Source organism: Artemia sp. Qi Xiang Cuo, chromosome 8, assembly GCF_049724085.1.
Source record: "Artemia sp. Qi Xiang Cuo chromosome 8, ASM4972408v1, whole genome shotgun sequence".
Lineage (NCBI taxonomy): Eukaryota > Metazoa > Arthropoda > Branchiopoda > Anostraca > Artemiidae > Artemia > Artemia sp. Qi Xiang Cuo.
The window spans coordinates 51,839,442-51,864,585 of record NC_142801.1 but is presented as its reverse complement, the minus strand read 5'-3'; the positions used below and the strand labels follow the sequence as shown (position 1 = coordinate 51,864,585).

The 25,144-nt window shown below is 35.1% G+C and overlaps 1 protein-coding gene across 1 annotated transcript in view; it reads left to right on the top strand.

The window, feature by feature from the left end:
* Positions 1 to 25,144, top strand: part of LOC148949541 (neprilysin-1-like) — a 205,334-nt gene that overhangs the window by 62,943 nt on the left and 117,247 nt on the right. Inside the window, exons 4-6 of the mRNA XM_089093571.1 lie at positions 12,704 to 12,865; positions 14,471 to 14,554; positions 21,103 to 21,308. Of these exons, the coding sequence (XP_088949697.1) occupies positions 12,704 to 12,865; positions 14,471 to 14,554; positions 21,103 to 21,308 (452 nt within the window). The remainder of the gene's footprint in view (positions 1 to 12,703; positions 12,866 to 14,470; positions 14,555 to 21,102; positions 21,309 to 25,144) is intronic.

The window sequence follows — 25,144 nt, the reverse complement described above, 5'->3', positions numbered from 1 at the left end:
ATTCCAAAACAAGCAACTTTTCCAATGATTTAGGTATGATTTTGAACGTATAGCCGTCTATGACCTATATATCATCTACTGTTCCATTTCGTTAAAGACACACCAATACAGGTAGCACATAATTTAGATCATAATTAAAGTTATGTATAAAAACCGGTAGAGAAGGTTGTTGATTAAATTTGAAATTACATGGTTTGTGAGCCCACCCCCGAAAGTTACTTTTTCCTGTTGAATTGGGGTCAATAAGGTGATTGTGGTCCTGGACCGCGTCTTTTGGGGCAAGAGCACCCCTACATACCCAGCAAATTGTTTTCCAACGCCAGTTGCTCTTTATCTGACAATGTCATTGGGTAGTTGGTAAGACGCAATCCTGTAATTGCGCCATTTGTTGTTTTTATTAAAGGAACCAATAGCTTTTCCTTGCTGCCCTTCTCGTCCATAGTAAAAAAACTCTTACAATTGCATTTTATTGTTGGAATCACGACGAGCGTGTGCGTACGAACACGCAACTAGTTTGTGTTCCTTGACTATATTTGCCTTTGATGGGTCTGATACCTCAACCAGTCTTGTTTCACAATCCAGAGACACTTTATCAGCTTGTGGCAGGGAATTTTGGAAATTTTAACTTGGAAAGTATCTTTGGCTTCTACCGGCAGTTCTAGTCTTTTAGTGCCAATAATTTTACAATGCTTCACGTGGGACGAGACCGTCCTCTCAGATGTGATTGGGGAAATGCACATGGGGCAATAAAAATGTTCCCCTTTTTTCAAACCGAGATAGGACTCATCTTAATGCTGTAACAGGGAAAAAATTACCATAGGAATTTACATCTTTGGGAGGTTCGTAAATAATCTATTCCCAATTTTTTAAATTTTCCACCATCGATGTCCTCACTGAATACAAACCCCCTTTTTTATTTGGTTTCTTTCCCCCATCTACAAATTCAGTGTCATACTGGAGAACAACCACCCCCACCCCAAGATTTTTATTTGCTTTTTCAAATATGCTTATTTCTTTCAAGGAAACCGGATACTTTCCCTCTAAACAATAAAAATTTACTTTAGGAAATTTTTTCCCACCATTACGAGAAAGTTTGTCAAGATTTGTTATCGATGAATAATTTTTTAATATCTTATGGGCTACTACTAAAAATGCGTATTTAAAGCATTGCAGTCCAGTTTCAAATCTGAAGCTTTGAACTCCTCCTGTAGCCGTAGAATCTGGGTGGCATTTTATTCGTCGACTACCCCACCCCCCACTTAAAATAAAGTTTTTTTTAAATCTACTGAGATTCAGATCCATGCTTTCAATGTATAAAATTGTGGACCCATCCCTCTCTCATTAAACGTGTCCAGAGTCGAAATTAGTTTATTTACCCAGTTGAAAAAGTTGTCTTCGAATTCGTTTAGACCTGGGTAAAAAGTCTGGTTGCCAGTTGAAAAATGAAAATAAAAAATATTCCCAGATGTCCCCTTTTGTAAATAAACTTTTTGATTCACCGATGCTTTAACTCCCCCTTGACCCCCCCATTTCTGAATCTGAATCTCAATTTGTGCTCGAATTCTGCCGATATAGCTATGGAGAACTTTCACGAGGTCATTTAAGATAATGCCCGCGTTTTCCTCGGGAGGGTTAAAATCTACCCTGTATGTTTGTTTGTGACTCAGAGCAGACTATAAAAAATAAAATTCACGCAATTCCGGGGACGTAGCACTATTTTCATGTCCTGCACCTATTTTTACAGGATCTAATTCACTAATAGTAAAGTTCTCATTAAAAGTGTCCCCGGAAAAATCGGGCCCAACAATTTGCATAAGACTGTCCATTTCTTCAGCTGTAAATTGAAAATCCAGGGGGATATCAAATAACGTACCTTCACTAACATCCGGCGAGAGAGTACAATTACCCATGATACTTTGAAGTCCTGGACCAGGGAAGGCAGAAGTTTTCACAGCTTCCCCCTGAAACTACAAAATGAATGGATTAAGTTTTTTTTTTTTTTTTTTTTTTTTGATGAAAGTTTTATCACAATTATAACACACTTTTCTTTTTTATCAAACAATGTATAATAAATTACAAATTTTGTTAATAACACACTGACAAACACACACACACTGACATACACACACACAAACACACGCACACACACACACACACACGCACATACACACACACATACACACTGACACACACACACACACATGCGCACACATACACACACACACACACACACTGACACACACACACAAACACACGCACACACACGCACACACACACACACGCCGAAATATTCTTACAGGTTGAAATTGTGTTTCTAACCCCTTAGTCTTTATTCCATTAGCCTATAACGTGCTGCTGAAACAACATCAGATAGAAATGCGCTGAAGTCAGATAGAAACGTGCTGCGGAAACAAATTATGCGATGTTTGAATTTCTACTTCGAAAATTCTTAATTTTCTCATAATGTTTGACGGGTTAAAATACAATTCAGTTGATATGCAGTGAAGCATTGGAATTTTCGGATATACGGAAAAAAAAGCGGCACATGTACCACTCACACAGGGGGGGGGGGACCTTTGGGGGCTGGGAGCTTCCTTTGGAGTAGAAGGATTGGAGCTCTTTCGAGTTAGGGTAGAGGACTTCATAATACCGTTCAAATAGAACTTGTGTATTATATCAACCCTAGAATTTCAGTCTCAAATTCTTGTCAAAAACAACTTTTAAGAATCCTTTTTTCTCGTGTTAATATCTTGTTGAAGATAAACGCACTTTTGTAGTGATTGATTAGCATTCCAATTTATACCTGTAGGATTAAAAATTCACCCTTCTCGATGGGACATTTGATAAGAGGATACACACAAAGCTTAATGCAAAAGATTAACCTAGTTCATGAGCGGTTGTTCAACTGTCAACAATGAAATAGTAATTTGTTTATATAGAAGTTGTTTAATGAAATAATCGGATTTTTTGCATTAGAAAAACATCTTGCTTATAACAGAAATTACAGGTAAAGTTTTATAAATCTATGATAAGCTATTTGCTACTTCGGTGTGTTATAACCACTCTTTTATATATTGTTAATTTAGTTAATGAAAGAGAATGAAATAGGATTATTATTATAGAAGAGGTTAGAAACAAATTGGAGTTTTACTCATCAAAAGTTACGCAGTTGAGAAAAAATTTTTCTTATTTTTGAAAAAAATAAGGAAAAGAAAAAAATATATACATTTACAAGTTCTGGCTGCACTTCAGAAGTACATCAGAAGTCCCTGGCAAGGCGTGAAGAGGAGTGTTCCCTCCATCTTGATCAGATGAGGCTGACTCGAATTTCTTGCCAGGTTGCATAGAGACTCCTGGCTGGTCCAAGGAACTAGCAAATCTGATGACTGATTGTCTTGCAGCTTGCATTGATGTGATATCATCCCATTTTGGTCTCTTTTCGGAGGGAGGGCAATTGCATGAATCCACCTCAACATTCTTAAAAGAGAAGAAAAAATTTAGTAATAAAACCTCTTTCACAGATAAATTGCCCTCTAAAGTTTATTCTGGTGTTTGTAGCACCCTATGTCTTAGCACTTTAGAAATATTTAAAAAGCTTCTTAAGTAAAATTTTGAGTTTGGGGGAAAGGGGGATTTCAAAAACATATCCCCATAATATAATTTGACCCATAAAGTCAATTCTGATGTTTGTAGTGCTTTAACTATTAGCACTTTAGAAATATTTAAAAAGCTTTTAAAATAAAATTTTTGAAAATTTTGAGTTTGGAGGGAAGGGGGATTTTAAAACATCTTCCCGTGATATAATTTGACCTATAAAGTCAATTCTGATGTTTGTAGTGCTCTATGTCTTAAAGCTTTACAAGTATTTAAAAAAGCTTCTGAAGTAGAATTTTGGAAAATTTTGAGTTTGGAGGGAAGGGGGATTTCAAAAACATCTCCCCATAATATAATTTGACCCATAAAGTCAATTCTGATGTTTGTAGTGCTATAACTATTAGCACTTTAGAAATATTTAAAAAGCTTTTAAAATAAAATTTTTGAAAATTTTGAGTTTGGAGGGAAGGAGGATTTTAAAACCCTCTTCCCGTGATATAATTTGACCTATAAAGTCGATTCTGAAACTTGTAGCGCTCAATCTATTAGTGCTTTAGAATGCCTGCTACTTTTTACAAATCAATATTTTTCTGCTCAAATGTTCCTTTGCGTACATACGAATATCATGGTACTAAACCCTCAAAATTTGAAATAAAAAAAATGACAAAATTTAATTAGCTAGCTCAATTCTTACTTATTCAAAATATTAACAGAGGGCATTGGATCTTCAATTCCATAGTATTGAAACACAAAAAAAAGTTGACAATTATATGCAAAATTTTTAAAAGTTATATACCTAAATTACGAGATACTTAAAATCACGGAAAAAAGGAAGAAAAAGATTCCTGGACATGGCCTAAACTAAAAATTATTAAGTATATAAGGAATTCACCCTCTAGCCTATATCTCCCCCTATACGCCTTTTTTTTTTTTTTTTTTTTTTTTTTTTTTTTTAGTATTTTCAAAAGAGATATCTTAACCAACCTTTGTGATTTGAACGAAATTCGAGCTTTAGTGTAAAGAGCAAGATATTGAGGGGGGAGGCAACCTTTCATATCTGCCGAAACTAATATGCAAATTCTATTTTAATTTTTCATATACATTGAATCAAAATCAAAGTGAACATGTCTCTCTTTTTTTTGAATATTTACTAAAATTGAAATACATGGACTGTTTAATATTTAAAAGAAGGAAGCTTTTTTTTAAAAAAGAGATAACCACACAGTGTAAGGAAGGAATTTCTTCCTTAATTTAATGGCGAGACAATTTCTTTTTATTATAATAATGAGAAAATTTTACTTACCAGAAGCTGCTTAGAATATTCCATATCTATGTAAATGATCGCAAAAATACCGATACTGATAGGTTGAATGAACTATTCAAACTGTTGAAAATTATAATCTGAAACCTGAATATATACAAAAAATAATTTCTGACACGGTTTTTCTGACACGGATTTACCCTAAAAAAAAACAAGTATATCATGAAATAGAAATCTAGTCCACGTAAATTATGTCAAAAAAACTTGTCCTTCATAGCATATTATACAAATCCCAAGTAGCACAAGATGGAACATTGTATAATGCCATGTGAGGGAGCTCTGAATCTCTTTGAAAAGGTGAAGAACTTCTATAGAATAATGTAGAAATTGCTATGGCACTACGCAGATAACATAGAAATTGCTAGGGCAGTACGCAAACAGCATAGTCCTATGGCAGTACGCAAATACCATAGAAATTGCTAGGGCAGTACGCAAAGTATAAGGTTGATTACTACTAGTAAGGTTTTCTGATACGCTGAATTTTGTGGTTGGATTTTCTTTAAGATTCCTTGACTTTTAAGGGGATTTTCACCCTTTTTTGAAAACAGGGCAAATTTTTTCAGGCTCTTATCTTTTGATGGGTAAGACAAAACCTATTCAATCTTACATATTTGGAATCAGCATAATAAGTTGACTCTTTGATGTATTTGTTGACATAAAAATTCCGTTCTTTCTTATAGATTCGGATACTGATGGGCCGCGTCGCTCCTTACTACAGTTCGTTACCACAAACTGTTTGATAGATTACTGTTTAATATATGGGCTTTGGTCTTGATGGCTAATTAATGAAAGCACAGAGCTTCAAAACCGGAAAAACACAAAACAAGCTCTGTGACAAAGATCTTATATAATATCCATGGACAAAATATAAATTTTTTCCAGCTAATTTAAAAAATATAAAAATTAAAAAATTAAAAAAATTAAAAAAATCCTACAAATTAGAAAATCAAGTTTAAAGCTACGATCTCCAAAAAACCACACATTCACAAAATGGAGATACAGAGAGTTTGCCCCTGAGATTTTTTTTGACGTCCCCCTCAAAGAAACAAAAATGAGCAGTAAACTGACAATGTGTTTTTTTCATACCCCCCCCCCCCAGAATAATTCTCTATCCCTTCCCTCCTTCCATTCAAAAGCTACAATACCCCTCTCTCCCCAGTCCTGATCGTGTGTGTAGCCTACTGATCTAAAACCAAAGCATTTAAATAGTCATGATGGGGTATAAAATTTGCGCAATTTTTATCTATATTTTAAACCAAACCGTAAACCATAAAAATAAAGGTAAATAAGTAAATATGTAAGCAGCATTTCTAGGACTTAAAATTTGAATGCAATCTGCATAATCAAGAGCAGCCAATTTTTATTTTGATATGATAAAATATAATATGCCAAATTTTTTAATATTTTCTGCAAGGCTTACTAAATTTGGCCCTTATTGGCTGAAAGTCATTATTTTAATAGCGGTGCTTTCCCATTCATTTGGATTAATAGGAAACAATTTTGTGCTTATATCTTTATTTCTTGTATTTGAGACTTTGTTACCGGAAGGACAGGTTCATTTGCAATGCCATAATTGGAAGACTTCTAAGGATTCCTATTGCGTGGAACACATATATGCTTTTTTTCTGGGGTTTCTAATACTGTTTTACAATAATTAAGAAATAGATAATTTATTATGGCTCTAGTAATAACGAAGGATGACTGAAGCAGTGATGCCAGGTGCCTGACATAAGATAGTGCAGCAAGGGAAGCGTATATGCACCATCGGCGCATTTCCCCTATATATTTTTTTTGGTTGGAGTTCGAAATTCTGTGTAAATTAGATATTGCAGGGATGAGTGCAAAAAAAAAAAAAAAAAAAACAGAACTTCAGAGATAACGTTACCATATAGGCGCAAATTGTGTGAATTTTGCTTTTCAGAATACTAGAACTCAAAATTGGTAGGATTCTGTCTTCATTGACAGATTTCTTCACCATATTCTGAAATCTGAAGCAGTGAAGTATTGTTTGACTTATTACATGCGCTTTTGTGGTCAAAATTTTCTGTTCTCAGTCTCTGGCTTGACAAGAAAGATATTTTCCTCAGTTCCCTGGTATGTCAGAGAACTAAAAAAAGGCGGCGATTAAAGAGGATCTAACAAAAAAATGCCTGCTAATACCTAAGGGGGTATTTTACTTTACTTTCTGGCTAATATGCTGAATTATTCCCTATTAACAATAGAAATTGTGAGTAACAAAATAAAAAAAGAAACAGGTACTCAGTATACTGGTCTTGTAATATAGATAAGTTATATAAAAAACGTGGAAGTTAAAGGTGCATTTGACAAAGATAACAAATGTTAGAATTTTATAATGTAGAACTTAAGAGAAGAATGATCCTTGAAGGTCAAATCTCTCGAAAATGTCATTTAGGTAAGTGACATCAAAGTTTACTTCCTTATACAATGTTTTTATGACATTGCAATTCTAAGCTTCAAAAAGATGTAAATTCTCAAACTTAGTTATGAGAACAAAATGTTTCGTAGGTTTCAAAATATAAATTAGAACGACCAAATCAAAGATAAGAAATTAGACCGGCCGTTATTAATGCAACCATCTATAAATTTGCAGGCCAATGACAATATTCTGAGATTTTTGTCATGAAACACAAGCCAAAGACATACATATGAGACAAATTATACTTGGCATGGTCCTTCAAAAGTTCCGACTGTTATTTTATTTGTTTTTTCCTTTTAATGAACTTCGAATTAATTTTGTACATTTTTTAATCATATAGTGTATTTATCTTCGACTAGTATTCAAGATCATTTTCAAAGTTAAACAGCAAACCCTCCTTCTATATCGCCAAAAATTTCCTCGAGACTTTCATCTTCATTTTCATTGTCATTGGATGGTTTTTTGATGTCATACATGTCAATGGTAAATCTATTCAGAATAGCGGGTGTAGGATGAAAGTCTCTGCAGCACTTTCCCTCGCAATTTAGCCAAAGTCAGAAGATCACAGTAGAGTTAAGCATTTTAAGCTGCATTCTGTTTCGAATTTTGTACTTGAAAAGGTTTATAATAATATTATTATTATTATTATTTATTTTTAAACCACACTATACAGAGGTACAATACGTGGATTATCACGGGTAAAAACAAAAAAAATGTGACAAAAGACAATATATAAATCAAAAATTACCAAATTACAGTTTAAAAAATAATAATTTAAAATAAACGCCAGCAAAAAAAAAAAAAAAAAAATTTTAAGGAGGGGGAAAAGAGGAAAAAAAAAACAAAAAAAAACATAAAAATTTAAAAAACAAAAAAGCAGGCTATAAAATTTAAATTATTTTATTTTTAATAACTCTTTAAAAATATAAATTGTATAATTACCAAACAGAGAAAAACAACTAAACAAATAAAAGAAAAATAACTTAGGACTGAAAAAACCTGATAAGGTGATGGTGCGGAGAAAAACGGATACAAGCAGTATTTGAAAGTTTTCTGTGTAGTGCTTCCAGTTTTTCAGTAATATTAGGAACAAGAAATTTATTAATAATTACCCGGTTTTTGGTCCAAGGTGGAAGAAACAACAAAATTTACAAAATCTAAAATAATTAATCCGGATTCTTTTTAACTCATTTTTCTTAAGAAGGAGAAAAATTCCAGAAGCAAAAAGAATTGAATGGTCACAAAAAGTTGAGTAGAGCTTGGCCAACGCGAGTTTATTATATTTACCTCTATTGGCAACAATCTTAGCATATCCTAATTTAATTTTCGCATTAATATCTGAGAGTGTGCGCTGGCGCAAGCTCGGAAGACTATTAGTAATAGAAATACTGAGCCTTCGAAGAGAATCTACGAGAGGGATAGTAAAGCCACTACAGCGAAGGGAAGTACTAAAAATATTATTAAAAGAAAGAAATTTACATTTATCTACATTAAGAGAAAGGCCTATGTCTGAAAAAGAAGTAGCAACACGAGAAACCATGTTAGATAAACCAGTTTTAGTACGGCTTATAAGAAGCAGATCATCAGCGTAAGCCAGGTAGGACACATAAGAAAAACCAGAGAGATAGGTAGCCGAAATCTTTGCCAGAACACCTGAAATACACAAATTAAAAAGGGTCGGAGATAAAACTCCACCTTGCCTTAAACCTCTTTTCAATTTAATATTAGATACAGGCACAGATTTCAGCCGAAGAAAAGAATTAGAGTACCAGTACCGAAGAAGCAAAATAACTGATAGATTGACACCGTAACCACGAAGAGCAGAAAAAAGCTGACTATGACATACACTTTCAAAAGCTTTTGATAGATCTAAAATACAAAGATATATGCTCCTTCTCTTAGAAGAATTTTCAAGGAGCAAAGAAGATAATACACGATATGCGTGTTGACAACCTACTCCGGGCTTAAATCCAAACTGGTTATCTCTCTCAAGCATATTATTAGTCACAAAAGGTATTAAAACATGCTCAAGAACTTTACTAAAAGTGCAAGAGACAGTAATAGGTCGGTAAGAAGAGCAAATAAAAGGAGAATTCCCTTCTTTAAAATTGAAGAGACAGTACCACACAAAAAACTCTCCGGTACACTAGAAGTACAAATACACATCTGGAGAAGTAGGTGTAGATGCTCAATAAGGGGGGAGCAATCTATTAAAAAGGTGAAATCTAGATATACCATCATTATCAACATTATCTGATTCAAGTTTCTTAATTGCTTCAATTAAGGATGAAAGAGAAATAGGAACACAGAGACGCTGAGATAGAGGGGTACTAAAAATATCAGAAAGAGAATGAGAATACAAAGAATGCACACGGTAATTAACATTAGAAAAAACAGACGAGTAATGGTCATGCCAAGCAGATGGAGGAAGACAATCACTATTTGGTACATCACTTCTAATCGACTCAGAATTAATAACTTTTCGCCATTCTCTCTTTGACACTGGAAAATCCATACCACGATAACGCATAGACTTAAGATATTTTTTATATTCCCTGCGGGTCTTACGCTTAAGGTCAGAAACAATACCACAAGGCGGTCTATCACATTCATTCCAGACTTTTAACCAAAACTTAGCTTTATTTTTCAAAGTTTTTAAATTAGGATCTAAAGACCAAATAGGTTTTTGTGTACCACGTCTAACACGTTGCAGCGGCACTGCAACTGCCTCGGCATCTTTTAAACATTTAATTATTTGATTATAATAGCAATTCAGGTCCTTTTTGCAATTCCCTTGTATAGAGCTCTGAAGCAGATGATAGGGAACTCGTATAGCAGACAGCAGCCTTGTTAGTGTAAACGCATAAAGAGGAACATCAGCTTTCTTCCAATTACTTTTTTCAAAGCATTTTGAAGACTGGGGTACTTTGCAGAAACTTGCAGGGTTTATTTTCAGCGTAAGAGTAAGTGAGATAGGGAGATGGTCTAAGTCTTGTTCTTCAGCATGTACAAGCACTATTGATGTAATAATACTAGGTGAGCAAATAATGTGATCAATATTGCTCTTACTGCCTGAATGGTGAATATAAGAATACGGTTGAGTTTTGGGTATAATATGTTAGATGGAAGGCAATCCAACAACAAATCACATCTCACTGATGAGTTATTTATATCCGTATTGAGGTCACCAATGATCATATAATCTAGAGAAATAGAAAGAATTTTTTCCACTAGAAACTTCAACGTGTTACAGGCTTTAGCAAATCTAGCCATCGATCTAGAGGAACGGTCATCATAAGGCATATAATAATTAATGAAAACTATAGTGCCCATACGAACAGCCAAAAAAAACTCATCCGAGTAAAAAATCACCGGCGAAACCAAATTAGGATTGTGCTTAAAAACACAAGCTAGTCCGCCGGATGACCGGCCTCTTGTGGCTCTGGCAGTAGTAAAAAACACATCATGATGAAGGCTACGACGCAAAACGTTAATACTAGATTCTGTAAGAAGATTCTCCTGTAAACAAACCAAATCAAAATCATAGTAGAACTCATCAATAACGAAATCCTTATCCTTTGTACCATTAATATTAAACGATATTATTGAAAACTCCAAAGTCATTGCAAAAAGTGGGAGCGCGACATTATTTCCTTAGATATAGGGCAGGACAAGCTATAAGAAGTATGATTTTTACCACAGTTAGCACACTTCGGAGCAACACTACAAGGACTTTCCTTAGTAGAAATATGTGGCCCAGCACATCTGGCACATTTCGGGACATTGCTGGTGCAAGCACTTTGAAAGTGATCGTATGATCGGCATTTGAAGCAGTATTTAGGTATTTCTTTAAATACGATAATTCGAAAAAATTCATATCCCACTTTAATTCCTTCTTTGAAATAAGCAGACTGAGTGAAGGAGTCTTCAAATTCCAGCTTGACTGACATAGTCTGGCCCAGTTGATTTGCACTTATTATACCTTGCAGTCTTTTAATAACTGAAAGGTCAACATCAACTGGGAAACCTCTGAGAATCCCAAAAAAGCGCTTGGATCGTACTTTAACTGTTGCTCCGGTAATAAAGTTCTGAACGGATGTACAAAAATCTTCAGTTGCAGATTTATCAGTATTGACATACCATCTGTCTTTAACAGGTTTCACACTACAAACTAATTCATGCCCAGCTATTTGATCGAGAACAGATTTGCGTTTAATCGGATCAGACAGATCTGAAGGCACTTTAGAGACAATAACTGTCGTATGAGTGTTAATTGCTGGGGTAGGTTTGGGAAGTTGAGGAAAATTCAACTGATAATTGTCAAGTTTCCCTGACATTTCAACAACCACTTGAGGTAGCTCATCAAATTTAGAGAGTAAAGAAGTATAAGCATTTGTAGGTAGACATGGCACCTCTGTAGGTCGCTTTATCACAAACATAGGTACAAAAGTTTCGCTACTGTCAACAGATCTTAACAGAGAAATAATGTCACTAAAATGATTAGAAAGTGCATTGTTCCCCTTACGTACTGGGCAATCCAATTCAGGTGCACTTATTTGCCACAGTAAACTTTTAGCTTCTTTGACTATATTCACGTCAAAAAACTCCATACCATGTCTTTTAATAATATCCTCCTCAATTCTGCTTAGCAAATTGCTTTGAATAAAATTCAGAACAGGAGAATATACAAGTTAAGGCATTTCATCAGAGCTTTTCATGGCTATCGCACTCACCACAAATTAAAAAGTCTCAATATTAATTCAGAAAAAAATACTGAGTTAATAAATATCAAAATATAGGTCAAACTAAAAACACAGTAGATTCCATATTATAATCATCTTAAAGTTAATCCTCTTAACTCAGGTCATCAACTAATTTGGAATAAATTATGACCTCACCAAAATAAATCCAGACAGGAATAATATCCAATTCAATTTTGATGTTACCTCACTGAACTCTGAAAACACTCTCTCGACGAAGGGGTTGCTGATGGGTAAGCCTTAGACAGAAAGAGCTGTTTGAGCTATGTCGAACAAAAGTCAGCTTTTCTCACTCTTTTCTGTATTTTTTTTTTATCGAAATTTGACCAATTTCCCATATCTGGTTTTTCAGGCTAAGGATAATGCGCGCTTTGATAATTTAAAATTTAGGTCCTCATGGAACCTGGAATGCATATGAGTTTCCCTACGGGGTTCTGAAAATTCCATCTGTCTTTATAGACAGACTGATTCCTGAATATGTCAATGAATTTATATCAGTTATCCAAGTGTTTATTTATTTCTTTATGAGAACTATATTTGAGGTATGAAATGTAAGCTCCGTTATGATTAATCAGGCTATGTTTCTTTCAGCGGCAAGTATCTTAAGTTGGATGGACAAAAGCGTTGATCCTTGTGAAGATTTTTATAGGTACTCCTGTGGCTCATGGATGAAAAAAAACTTTATACCCGAGGATAAGTCAACCATTGGCACATTTGAAACATTAACAAATAATGTCCAACTCAAACTAAAAGGCAAGTATATGTTTCAAAATTGATGATTGGCTAGAGACTGAAACATTACGGAAAAAATACTGTAGAAACAGGAATACCTCAGATAACAGGCATATGTGTAAGATGATTTGTGATGGAAAATGAAGGAGATCTGTATTCTCTATACCTCTAGGACTCTGTTAAGTCACGTGCACCGAACCTGTTAAAGAACGGCCCGAGCAATATCAAACCTAAACAAAATTCAAATCACGCAAAATTTCCACCAACAGAAAATCCAACCATTGCAAAATTCAATCCTCACAAACATTAAATCAGATAAATTTATAAGAGGACACGTATGGGCAACCACTTTTAACAAGATTTTGATGAAGGCATACCAATGGTATGGAGGTGGTATTGGCGGATGACACTGTGTACCTTCGGTTGTTAGGTATTTGAACGATGCCTTTAAAACCATTGACGATGTCAACAATGATGATAATAGATTATGATGGTTATGAAACGTCTGACAAAAACCATGTCACAATCGTTGGAAAACATTCAAACAGAATATTTCAGTCTATTATATTAATTACTGCCAACCCTGAGCTTTTTGAGCTTCTCTCACGTCTCTGACGAATTGTCCAAAAAGGACAATTCTTGAAACATAAGGAAAGTTTTCGGAGGGGGGAGATTTTGAACTTGAGACTTTTCCGTGGGGAGGAAAGTTTCCGAGGAATTTTTTGGAAAATTTATCGGGGGGAGGGGTCCTGGCAAAGAACTAGAAAAGAGTAAGACTTTAGCGTAAAGAAAGAAGGATAGAGGAGGGGGTGCCCCCCTCATATATGGAATAATTTCTGTTCGCTTTAAGATTTAATGTTGCTGCTTACTTTTAGTTGAAAAACTTGTTTTTTTTTCAAGATTTAATTTCGTCTAAAGGCAATAAAGCACTATTTCTTTTTTTTTATTAATGACTTGGACTTAAATTTATTCTGACTCACTAACAGTTACGACAAAGCAGAACACGAAAAGATTTTCTTAATAAAAGGATGGAATAAAGTACTTAAATATTTAAGTGATGCTGATAGAACGAGGGTCAGGATTGCCTCAGCCCAAACAAATATTCTCGCAGTTACAACCTAATAAGATCGTACAGGTTAAAAAGTGAACCCAATTCCAAACCGTCCCATTCCAGGAAACAAAGCGAACTGGAATAATGTATTTTGGAAATATCAGAGTAAAACATACCACAAAATTTTATTTAAAAAACACAAAACAATACTGGGACGGTAGCTTGGATAAGATCTAAGGTCGTTGCCATTCCTTAAAACAAACATAACATTACCAGATTACATATCAGAAAACAACCAGGAACCAGCGACTGGCACACATACATTTAGAATAAAAATAATATTTGTTAAAATAGAAACGACTTAAATTATATGATATCGTAAAAAGTTAATATACCCTATTTTGAGACACCGGTGGAGTGGGCGTGCTGCTTATTAACCATACTATTTATTTTAGAGACAAGCCATTTTTATCTAACTCATTTTAGATAGGTCCTTATCTTTAAGCAGAAATTCATCATTGATGTCTAGGCAATAGCTTTAAAAGAAATAATCAACTTTCCTGCTTATATTTCAGGATTACTGGATGCACCGATACTAGCCAACGAAACAGAAGCCGTGAAAAAAGTTAAAACACTATATCAGTCTTGTATGGATGCAGGTATATCCCTTGATTTTAAACCAATTTGATAAGGTTCAAATTAAATCAGGCCTTTGATACCCGAACTGGTGCTCCTCAGCGTTGCCAACGGTTTGAGGTAAACTGTACCGTGTTTCCCACTAAAACTCAACCACTTGGGATACTACCTGCACACAGTGTCGTCGTTTCGGGGGGGGGGGGGGAGGGGAAGTTGTCTCTCTTAATAGTTTGGAGAAAAAATTATTATATAGCCCATGCTCCTTGACTCTCTGGATAGCGACCCTCCTGAATGGAAGTTCAAATCCCCTCCCCCCCAAAAAAGAGAGTTGATATTTCTGTAATTTTTAATTCTGTAATGTTTAGTCCTAATTATCAAAATTCTGACATGTTTTTTAGATACTTAATGTCAAAAGTTTAACTGATCAGTCGATTGTTGTTCGACTGACCTGATCCATAGCAAGCCTACTTATTATTTAAGCAATAGTTATTTATGCAAATCGATGCATACAAATTGGAAAGATTCAGTTTGGGAACGTTTAAGAATACGGGGACGTATTCTTAAGGACGTGATTTTTACTCACTCGTTTACCAGAAAAATTTTCTGGTACATCCCTTTGCTTGTACTAATATTACTAAATAATTTACCTAATTTTACTAAATAAGAGAATTAATTAAATGTTTAATTCTCTTTATAATTTCAAATTTTTCGTGGAGGGAATAGAGGTAGTCTACATTAGAAAATTATGTTCCCAGTCTTTTTCAGCCTATATTATTGAGCTCAATTTTCATGGAGTAACAGTTTCAGTAAGTAAAAGTCCCACTGACACCTTGTATACATGAAGGCGACACAATCCTGTCAAAATTGCTTTATTGATTTTCCTGAGCATCAAAATGAGCAAGCAATGATCCTACTTTGCGCTTTTACCTGTAACATCACACCTCCTATGTTAATCTTCTATTTTTCATGGAACTAAAATTAGCAAATATTAACCTCTATTTTAGATATGGCACCAAAGAGTAGAGGTGACTTATAAGAGTGGTAGCTGGCACTAGTGTCGGCAAAAACTGTCAACGCCATCTTTTGTTTGCCGAAATTTGACAGTTTTTAAGTTCCGCACTTGTTTTTCTGTCATGAATTGAGATCAGACACTAGTTACTACCCTAACTTTACCAATTACACTAATTGAATTAATTATTCATATTATTACATTGAAAAAATGTCGTATGGCTCTAAATGCTAGATGGTGTTGACAGTTTTTTGTTGACAATATCACCAGTTCCCAGTCTTAGAAGTTATCCATACTCTTTGTATGGTAACTTAAAATGTCTTGGGGTATCAGCAACCAAAGCAAATAAAATAAGCAAGTAAACAAAATGGAATTTAAAAAAATAATCGTAGAGAGAATATGCCCTTTTAAAATAATTAATTTAAAGGACTTTTTCCTCAAAAGTATTTTTTTTACTAAAGAGCTACATCAAACCAAAGATGAGCAGAAATAAAGTCAAATAATTCTTCGAGCGCAAAACTACCATATATCACTATCAATAATTAAATGATACCCAAAATTAATAAACAAGTCAAACTCAAAGTTAGGAGAAACTACCATAAAGAGTAGTAGGGCTAAGAGCGCTTACGCCTTTCAAGCACCAGAACAAAATTTGCACTTTACTGAAAAAAAAACTTGATTTCTGTCTATGTCTTTAACAGTAGTTGCAATATAATGCTTTGAATTGATGGGGGCCTAGAAAATATTCAAACTTATGGGTTGAAAATATGCATAATCTTTTGGATTCTATAAATCTGACGGAACTCTAGCCCCAGTCATGTTATAACCTTATTAATCAACTACCCCCCTCTACGAAATTCGTACTTGATTTCATTAGCCTTTCATGAGATATCGCAGGTACACTCTTATACAATCTTGGAAGGATATAGAACATTTTGATTTGGTACAATTCCCCAATCAACAGTCCCCTTAGCTGTTCATGAGATATAGCAGATATGACATTGGACAAAAGTGGGTACATATAGCGCCTTTTTATTCAATTTAACATCTTCAAAAATTGACCCTTAAGGTTTAACGTAATACACTGAGTTGTCCATGAGATATATGTCCATTAGACATAGCATTTTCTGATTTGCTTTTACATCACCCTCGATTTTCCCTTAAAGTTTCAACTTAATACCCTATTAAAGTTCTGAGATATTGTATCTGTGCCATTTTGACAACTTGGATGTGCCTAAACTCTTTTGATTTAGTTCAGTAGCATTAGCAGCAGTAGTAGCAGTAGTAACAGTGATAAGTAGCAACAGTTTCAGTTACAAGTAGTCAGAGTCGTATTTAGCCGCAGTCACATTTCCAAGTAGAAACAATAGCAGCCAGAAGTAGTCGCAGTCACAATCCGCAACAGTTACGGTTTCGAAGTTGCATACAGTCGCAATCACAGTCCCAAGATCTCACAGTTACAAGTAGTCGCAGCACAAGCAGTTGGAATCACAATTAGTCGTATTGGCAAGTATACGTAGTTGCAAGCAGTCACTAACGCAAGCGGTTAGAAGCAGTAATTGTCTTAAACATTCGCTGTAGCAGTAATAGTAGTAGTAGCTTAAGTAGTGATGTAATACTAGCAGCAGTAGTTGTAGTAGTACGGTAAGGCTCAATTCAAAATCAGTATTGATGCGCTGTTTTGACCCCCAACTGTTCCTTTAATATTACAAATACGCCTTTTGACAATTTTGATACACATAGTACCTTTTGATTTAGTTTCAAAACCTAGGGAAAGGGTTATGAATATTGGAATAGATAAATAGAAGGAGAGAAGGAACTTCGATTGGCTTAAAGGAGACTGCAAGCGTGGGAAAGGGACTATGGAATTTCTTGGTATAGCCCGAGAGAAGTCGGAGGAGATCAGGAATGTCCGTTGGGGCTAAAAGGAGTCTGGAAAACGCCAAAAACGACGAAATTAAAACTGACTATGAAAGTTTTACTAGGCAAAGAAAGTTGATGGAAGGCAGGACTTCCGGATGAAGCTAAATAAAACTGAAACAAATAAGTAAACGTTGGAAAAGGACTACGAAATCTGAAATAGCTAAAGAGAAGCTGGAGGAGATCAAAGACGTTGGATGGAACTAAAGGTGGCTAGAAAAGAACATTTAAAGTTGGAATAGACTAAGAGAAGTTGAAGCAGATCAGGAACGTCGGATGGAAGTAAAGGATGCTATAAGAGACCAAAAATGTTGGAAAAGAAGTATGAGAGTTAAAATTGCATGAAAGAAAGTGGAGGAATGAATGAACGTCAAATGAGACTAAATGAGGCTGAAAGAAACCAAAACCTAGAAGAACGACTATGAAAGCTCGAAAAGCCTAAGAGAAGTTGGAGGAGAGGAGAAACCTCGGATGGAACTAAAGGAAGGGGGAGAGACAAAAAATTGAAGATTGACTAGGAAAGTTGGGATAAACTAAGAGAAGTTGGTGGAGAGCAGGAACGTCAGATGGGACTAAAGAAGGCTGGAAGAGAATAAATATGTCGGAAAACAACTATGAAACGAAAAATAGCTTAAGAGAAGTTGGAGGAGAGCAGGAATGTCGGATAGGACTAAAAGAGACCAGAAAATACCCAAATGCCAGAAAAGGACTATGAAAGTTGAAATAGCCTAAGAGAAGCTCCAGGAGAGCAGGAATGTCCGATTGGCCTAACGGAGACTGATAAAGGCCAAAAACAAAATCTGAAAAAAAAAACTATAAAAGTTGTACTAGGCTAAGAGAAGTTGGAGGAGGGCAAGGCCTCGAATGGAGCTAAACAACGCTGGAAGAGACAATAAACGTCGGAGAAGAACTGGATGAGACCAAAAACGTCAGGAAAGGACAATTAAAGTGAGAATAGACTAAGATAAGTTGGAAGAGAGCAGGGACCTCAGATGGAAGTAAAAGAGGTTGGAAGATCAAGAACGCCGGAACACAACTATAAAAGTTAGAATTGAGTAGAAGTATTTGGAGGACTAAATGAAGCTAGAAACCTAGGAAAAGGATTATCAAAGATGAAATAGCCTATGAAAAGTTGGAAGAGAGCAGGAGCGTCGGATTGGACTAAACGCGGCTGCAAGAGACCCAAAAAAGTCGGGAAATGACTACTAAAGTTTGGATAGCCAAAGAGCAGTTGGTGGAGAGCAATAACGTTGGGTGAGACTAGAGGATGTTAGAAGCAGCTGCAAACGTCAGAAAATGACTATGAAAGCTGAAATTGGCTAAGAGAAGTTGAAGGAGAGCAGGAACGTTGGATGCAGCTAAAGAAGACTGGAAAAGACAAAAAGCATTGGAAAAAGAATATGAAAGTTGAAATAGCCATAAAGAAGTCACAAGCCAACAAAGGAATCCTGACAAGACTAAAAGAGGTTGTAAGAGACGAGAAACAATGGAAAAAACTATGAAACTCAGAATAGTCTAATCGAAATTACAAAATTGAAAATACTTGAAAGGAATAGATCAGCCAGAAAGCCTTTAATGGAAGTCAGAAACCACTAAAAGAAGTCGAACTGGACTAGAGGATCCCGGAGGAGTCCAGTAGACTTGAAAGGAAAAGTTAAAAGCTAAATTAAAGTCGGAAAAGTTTAATGGAAGTTGCAAATGATACTCTAAACCGTTCTTAAAATATTGCTGATAAATTATTTTGACAACATGTATAAACATAGTGTTTTGAGTTAGCTCAACTTTCCCTCAACATTCAGGTATATTTTCACCTTAATACCCTTAGCTTCAGTAGTAGTCACGGCAGAAGCAATTGTAATGGTAGTAGCATAGACATACTGCCTTTTGGTCAAATGATCACTCCTCCTCATTATTCCCTGAAAGTTTGTACTTAATACCCTTTGTCATTCGTGAGAAACTCCCTTTTGAAAATTTGCATGTACATACTATGTTTTACTTAAGTTTAATACTCTCCTCAACGCTCACTGAAAATTTCACCTTACCCAAGGGTCCAATTACAAATACTATATGTTAACAACAAACGAATTGCATAACTTACAGCTCTTGTTTCAAGGGTAGTGTGTGGAGGGAGGTCATCCCAAGAGGGATAGTTATGGCAATTTAAGCTATGCTGAACAAAATAGGTATCTCAGGATTTTTATAGAATGCAATGGTAGAATAACGGGTTTGTGGGATGCTTGCTCTCCAAACAATTTTGATTCTTTATAAGGACACTAGAACTTTTAATTTTACTATCAAATATGCCTCCTCCGAAGTTTCTACGGAAGTGCTTGGTGAAAAAAAAATACATAGAGCCCACTTCTCTCCTAAGTTCGTTCTTTATTGTGCTTTTGTGCTTCAAATGATAAACTTAAAATGAGCATCGTAAATATATACTCCTCTTTGATTTCAGTAATCCTGATTATTGTTTTAATTTGTGTGTGTTTTTATGGTTATGAAAGAACACATCTGTCCAGAATATATATGGTTTTAATTTAAAGGAGAAGAATGTCTACAGTATAACTTACTATTTCTTCTACAGTAAACTCCCTCCCAGGTTTCAAAAACCGTCCGTTCTATACAGACTGGTTGGAGAAAAAAAATATACAAATCACTTTAATAAATCAACATTTCTAAGTCGACTTTAACTTAAATAGACCCTACATTGCATTTTTTCTAGTGTCAGAAATAGTATGTTATATATTAGGAATTTTGGACTGAATTTTCAGGGTGTTCCTTTATGGAACACCCTTGCTTTACCTGCAAAAACAATGGTTGTAAACCATTGCTTTTGCAACAATAAGCTATGGAAAGAGTTCCGGACGATGTTTAATGGTGCTCCATATGATATCGTGCTCCATAGCCCAGTTTACAGATATCCGTGAAGTAGTGTTATAGACAAATTTTAGAAATTTTAAATTAATAGGTCATGCCACACTCTAGTACCTTTTTTTTTTTTTTTAAAGAGGTTGAATATAGTTTTGAGGCATTAAGAAGCGATGATTCTATTTTTTTTTTTTTTTTTTTAGAGGACGGATCTCTGAGATTACACGAGGTCTTTTAAAAGTATGTGATAACAGTATCTAAAAAGTAGATAGTTTACTTGCTTGGTTAGTGTTACAATTATCGAAGGCAGCAGTAGGAATCGCCTAAAAAATAAAATAACGAGATCACAGTTTTGGTTTAAATCACTTAATGGAAGATTAGGAGAAATGGGAAGAACAAAGACAACGAAAAAAAAATCACATGGTAATGAGACAGCCCAAACGAGCTTCTATTAAAAAGGAGACTAAGATGTATTAGAGAGACAAGCATAGAATAGAAAGCATGGGCTGCCGTCCTCAATCTAATACTTTGCATACTCTGTCCTGTTTTCGTGTTTTACATTAATTCCACGTGTTTCGTATATTCATATCAAATTGGCTGCTTGTCGTTAACTTTAAAAGTCTCAATTGTAACCCTCCAGATCATGTTCTTTATTTTCAGAATTACTATTTAAAAGCTTCAAAATAATCATTAAGTGACGCTCTCCTGTTTTGACATGTAAATTCTTAGAAAAAAAATAACAGATGAATCCTAAAGAATAAGAAACTGTTATTCTAGGTCAGAGGAAGCTCACGTCTGATGTTCCCTTACTAAGCCTTGTCGAATCTCTTGGTGGATGGCCTGTTTTGAACCCAAATTGGACTGAGCCTTACTTGTCACTGGAAGAAGTGTTAGGAAGAACTAGAATTGAGCTGGGCATCTCAATATTTATGAGTTTAAGCGTAGGACCAGATGACACAAATTCTGCCGCAAATGTGCTACAGGTAATCTTTGCAGTTTTAGGTGGTATATTTTGGATTTTATTGGATATATTTATGGAGATCTATTACTAGTTTATTACACATATAAATAAAAACATTTTTTTTAAACGTTTTTTAAAGAAAATTGAAGAGCTACATCATGATTTCAGCGGTAGCTGCCACCTAGTAAAGGACAAACCATTGAACTTAGTAACAAAAAAATAGCCTGAAACTGTTAAAATTGACGTCGAATTCGAAACAAAATTTAGACAATTGGAAACGCCTTGGCTGAAAATCTTATATAGGAAACTTAAAGTCCCTGGACTTTAGTAACAAGGGATATCCATAGGCTTGAACAACAAGAAAAATCACTTTTTTTTTGCATGGGAATCACCATCAATATCCTTTTTTCTCCGCAGCTAATAGGGAACTGTAACATCATAGAGACTGTCTAAGGTTTTTTTTTTTTTAAGAAATTGCTACATTTAGTGCCGTTTTAATTAGCAAAACATAACATTAAAATTTTTTTTTTTAAACGGCATCTTTGTATACAAAATGATGAATGGCGTCATAATCGTAGATTACTAATGACGTTTGTAGTTTTTTAAAAATGCACATAACATCACATAGAATCATTGAATAATAATCTCTTCATACAAATGAGCTGCACAACCGAAGCACCACTCCACACACACCCTATAAAACATTCCATTACACAGACATAGGCATACAAATACCACACAAAGATTACTACAGACATAGACTACACGGTAAAAGATTCTCTGCAGTAAAATGGGTGCTGTCATCACCCCTAATATATGCTTACCGTAACAGTCCTTCTAAATTTTATTTATAATAAAATGATTTAGCTCAGGAATATTTGCCTCTTAGTTTTGTAAAGTGAGTGTTCTGATGCATAATTTATTTTTCTGATTTTTTTTGAAAGTGTTCTTGTTCTTTAGTAAAACTATCATTAGCAATTGTTGCAAAAAATTTTTCAAAGTATAAATAGCAGGCCAAAATTTTGATTCTTAAAAAGAAAAACCGACAAAATATTCATAAATAATCGTTTTGTTAACCAATAAATACTATAGATAGATAGATAGATAGATATTTATCGCAATAAAAGCCACTTTGGGCCATGGCAAAAAAAAGGAAAATCACACAAAATAATAACATGATTATAACACTCATAGCAAAGTATGGTAGCCTACATAACAATAACAACGCAAAATTACAAAACATTACAAAAACATAATAAAGCACACGATACCATTAAACTAACATAAATAGATAGATGTATGTTACATCTATCAAGGGCCATGACTACAAAAATAACAAACAAGAAAACAACTTACACACATAGCCTACAACAATACTTTCCACACTCACCCCACCCCTTTTACAAAAATCTATCTCTATGTGACATACCCAATTTTATATACTTTGCTATCATTCTTATTGTCCCATAATTTTTTGATCCCATTACTGAAACCAACCACTCACTTGTCCCCACATTAACAAAAAATAATTCTTTCCTTAAATCCTGTAATTCGGGACAAAGGGCCATGAAGTGAAGCAGATCCTCACCATTTTCTCCGCACATAGGGCATGAGTAAGGACCCTCCTTTACCCTTACCCTCCCTAAATATTTCCTCCATTCTCCAAGTGCTAGAAAATTACCCCTCCCTGATATATACCACTTAATTTCTTCACTATTGAAACCCGCTTTAAAATAATTATCATATCCCCAGACCTCCTTCCATTGCCAGTAAATGCCGAGGGACACCGAGGCTGCGACTTCACACTGCCATTTCTGAATCTCCTGATCTTCAAGCACTCCCTTTACTAGTTTTGCTACATTTCCTACTTCCAGCCCTCTCCCCTTCCCTTCATTCCAAACACCTGATAACCCACAACTATTTAAGATTGATTTCACCTGGGAAGCCCATGAACATTTCCTTCTATCCTGCAACACCTCCAGATAAGCTGCTTTTACTAACCTATTATTCTGTAAACCAATCACCTTTTCCCAGTATCCTATCATACTAACCAATCTTTTTAACCTCAATTAAAACAATCCTAGATCACCCTTTAACACCAGATTATTAAATTTCCCGCTTAGCCCTAAAAGTCTCCTGAAATGTCCTAAATAAATTCTCTCTATTTTTTCCCCTTTTTCGGAACCCCAAACTTCCCCACCATAACTCAATGCTGGGCTTACCTTCGTCTCAAAAATTCTCTTCTGTAGCTTAATATCTGCCAGTCCTAGATGCCTAAGGGGACTCTTCAATAACCCCCATGAAGCCTTCTGACCCTTCCAACTCGTTATTTGCACCTGATCACTCCATTTGCCTGAACTTGTGAACTAACATCCCAAATAAATATAATCCTTAACTTCATTCATCTCTTTCCCTTTAAAATAAAACTTATTCTTTACCCTTTCATCATTTCCAAAAACTAATATAACTGATTTTTCAATATTTAAAACTAATTTTTTACTCTCCAGATAACTATCCAAAATCTCTAACATCTTTTGCAAATCCGGAGCCGATTTCGCAAGCAATACTATGTCATCTGCAAATAATAAACAAAACAGCTCCAGCGACATTAAATTTAACATAGGGGCATTTCTATTTCTAAAATACTGCTCAATATCATTAATAAAAAGAGAAAACAAACGTGGTGATAGAGTGCATCCCTGTTTGAGGCCTACATTACTTAAAACTGGCCTAGAATAAGAAATACCTACCTTCACTACTACTTTAACCACCTCATACATTTTCATTATATTTTCTACTAACCTAATTGGCAATCCTAATTTCACCAACACCACTTTCAACAAACTCCTTGAAACTTCGTCAAATGAAACCCCTATGTCCAAAAACGCCGTATATAGCCTATTTTTCCTATGCCTCGTATATTTACTAGCTAAAGCCTGTAAACAAAATATTTGATCAATTGTACTATAGTTTTCCCTAAACCCTGTCTGACATTCAATTAATATACCTTTATACTGCAACCATTTATCCATCCTATTAAAAAGGACTCTAAAAAATAAGTTACTGATAGAACTTCTTAGACTTATCCCCATGTAGTTCTTGTGCAGGTTTCTTTCTCCTTGCTTATATAATGGGATCTTAATCGATATCTTCCATTATTGTGGCCATAGAGGTGTACCTACAATTACCGAGAATATCAATGCAAGCACTCGCAGTATCCATGCTCTTGACCATTTCAGCAGCTTAGTTGGTACTCCATCGATGCCCGGTGCTGAATTCCCTCTCATGCTTTTCAAGGCGTGCCATATTTCCTCCTGTCCAACCGGTTCCAGTAGTTTAGCGTCCTCTTAATCCAACTCAAAATCGGCTGTTTCTTCTAAACTATTTATCTCCTCATCAGCTCTCTCTTCGTCCTCTTCGGTGTATATCTCTTTATATTTTTGTTCTAAGTATTCTGGCCAGGTATCGGCGTGAGGGACTGAATCAGTCAACTTTCTATTTTCTGTTGATTTCCTAATTAACTTCCAGAACTCCGTTTTATCATTCACGCTAAATTTCTCCCGTATGTTTTGGCTCTCTTCCTCTTCAAAACGTCTCTTCTTCAAGTTAAGTAGCCTTTTATATCCCCTTCGCTTGTCCCTAAAAACCTGCAAATTTTTTCCCAGATCAACTGTACTACTAGCCCTAAGCAATCTAAAAGCTACTAAAACCTCCTTCTTCTTTTCCTCATAATCCTTATCAAAAAAACTCATCAAACCAGTACTTCTACCATTTTTTCTCCTGCATGCCACCTTAGTTCCAATCTTATACAAAACCCCCGACAAAAAATCAACAGAAATTGCTATATCCCCTTCCCTT